This window comes from Pinus tabuliformis, chromosome 1_1 (assembly GCF_031772625.1).
Source record: "Pinus tabuliformis cultivar Carrire ecotype Pingquan chromosome 1_1, CPIR1, whole genome shotgun sequence".
In the NCBI taxonomy this organism is placed as follows: domain Eukaryota; kingdom Viridiplantae; phylum Streptophyta; class Pinopsida; order Pinales; family Pinaceae; genus Pinus; species Pinus tabuliformis.
The window spans coordinates 273,355,877-273,357,599 of NC_142297.1; the positions used below are offsets into that span (position 1 = coordinate 273,355,877).

The 1,723-nt window shown below is 39.1% G+C and overlaps 1 protein-coding gene across 1 annotated transcript; it reads right to left on the minus strand.

Annotated features, from left to right (window-relative positions):
• Positions 1-278: 278 nt before the first annotated feature.
• Positions 279-1,457, minus strand: LOC149212595 (succinate dehydrogenase assembly factor 2, mitochondrial-like). The gene is made up of 3 exons (XM_089390627.1): positions 1,137-1,457; positions 921-1,037; positions 279-774 (listed from the first exon to the last, which is right to left on the minus strand). The coding sequence occupies exons 1-3, from the start codon at positions 1,250-1,252 to the stop codon at positions 636-638; spliced, it is 372 nt and encodes a 123-aa protein (XP_089246753.1). The 5' UTR covers positions 1,253-1,457; the 3' UTR covers positions 279-635.
• Positions 1,458-1,723: the final 266 nt, after the last annotated feature.

A 1,723-nucleotide genomic window follows, 5' to 3' on the forward strand; every position in this document is an offset into this window, starting at 1 on the left:
TATCAAGTTTTAGCTATATTCTATCTAATGGGCAACTCACATACTAATCATAAGCAATCCAACATCAAACAAACAACAGACCAGAAGTGATGGTGGGGCAAACCACCATAACGATAACGATTGGTATTCTTGTAGTTAAATTTTTGAATCAATTCTTATATGGCTTAGAGCTTGCCTTCTCTCAAGGCACATGAACGTTGACTTTTTTCCCTTTTGATTTTGAGCTTGCAAAGTTCAGGGCTCAAACATAATACGTATTTATTATATGGGCACTGATATATTAGGCAGCCACGTTCTCAAGGTGGGTTGAAAGATCCACACCCACCTTCTCACCGTGGCTTGAAAGATCCATAGCATCTACTAGAGGCTAATAAAGGGCCATCCATAGACTACTGCTAATGCTCTGAAATTATTGGAGGATTCTCGGAAAATTTTCACAGGGCCGGTGCGTATCCCGCAAGTGATGTTCAAACTTAAGCACCTTAAGATTGCAGGGTCTGTGTTTGATAAACCCCGAAACACATTTACTGAAAGTCATATTATTCCAACCAACATTCATCGTATTTTGATTCTTAAAGGCATGAAGGACATGAACAATGGTCAAAAGAATTAATTCAAAAACGACGACAAAAGAACTACGGCCTTACCAGGTTCAGAACCTCTACAAGTGCTTTTATGTGGGTGTCATGTAGAGACTGAATATTCTCCTCCACCCATTTCCCAAGCACCAAATCAAGTTCCAGCAAACCCCTTTGCTTGCTTCTATATAACAACCTGCATCAATCAATCATATCTCCTGAATGAATCCAGTAATGACATTGAAACAAGATAAAATCAATCACACATATAATTTCGTATCATATAAGTATTCAGTTTAACCACAAGGACAATAATCAAGCGAGGATTGATGGGAAATTTACTGATTTAGGAAACGGCGTTTGTTTTCGTCAAGGATATGACCTGTAGGATTTGAACTCCCAACCTCAGATTCAGTGGAGAACCGCAGGGATAACCCTGCAGTTGTATTGCCATATTCACTGTGAAAACAACATCAATAAATAAAAAGCAGCAGTTGGACGATCAATACACTGGAAAATCAACAATGATGTATACAGGGATGGGTTGATTGACTGTACCTGCGGAATAGAGGGGCAAATTTTCTTGCCTGGGCGAGGTTGGGTGTTCGATCCGCGTTGCGGAGCAATACTGCTGCCCGTTGGCAATGAACGAATGCCCTTTTGATCCCAGCCATGGCTTTCGGTCGATTAACTCTGCCGACCACTCCAGAATAAATGTTTTGAAGTTCGCGTAGGTATAGTTATATACACAGCGTAAAATACAAATATGGAGCTAAGTAAGACACGATAACACCAGAAGAAATGTTTGAAATTCGCGCATATGTAGTGATCTGTGCACAGTGTCAAAAAAACATATGGAGCTAAGGAAGACACGACAATTTAGAAAATGGTTGGTCTCTTCGCTAACCGCTAAAAGGGATTGTCAGTGTGACAACCTTTTTTTCATCTTAATTTTTTTCAATTCGAAACTATTGGTTTTGTTCTTTCTACTCTGTAATGAGATATTTGAGATATTTGTCCTATTGTGCTTCCTTCTTTGTCTTTGCCACTATTTTTGTTTTCTCTTTGCGGGATTCCTTTTTGCCTATGTTTCTGTTGGTTCAGGTGCACAACAAAATTAAATAAACACAGAATTATCATAGAAG

Bases quoted from the DNA above. Each gene is read 5' to 3' on its own strand.
- LOC149212595 (XM_089390627.1), bottom strand. From the start codon at position 1,252: ATGGCTGGGATCAAAAGGGCATTCGTTCATTGCCAACGGGCAGCAGTA. The intron at 1,038-1,136 runs GTACAGTCAATC...TTGTTTTCACAG, and splicing joins TTTGCCCCTCTATTCCGCAG to TGAATATGGCAATACAACTG. The intron at 775-920 runs GTAAATTTCCCA...TGATTGATGCAG, and splicing joins AAACGCCGTTTCCTAAATCA to GTTGTTATATAGAAGCAAGC.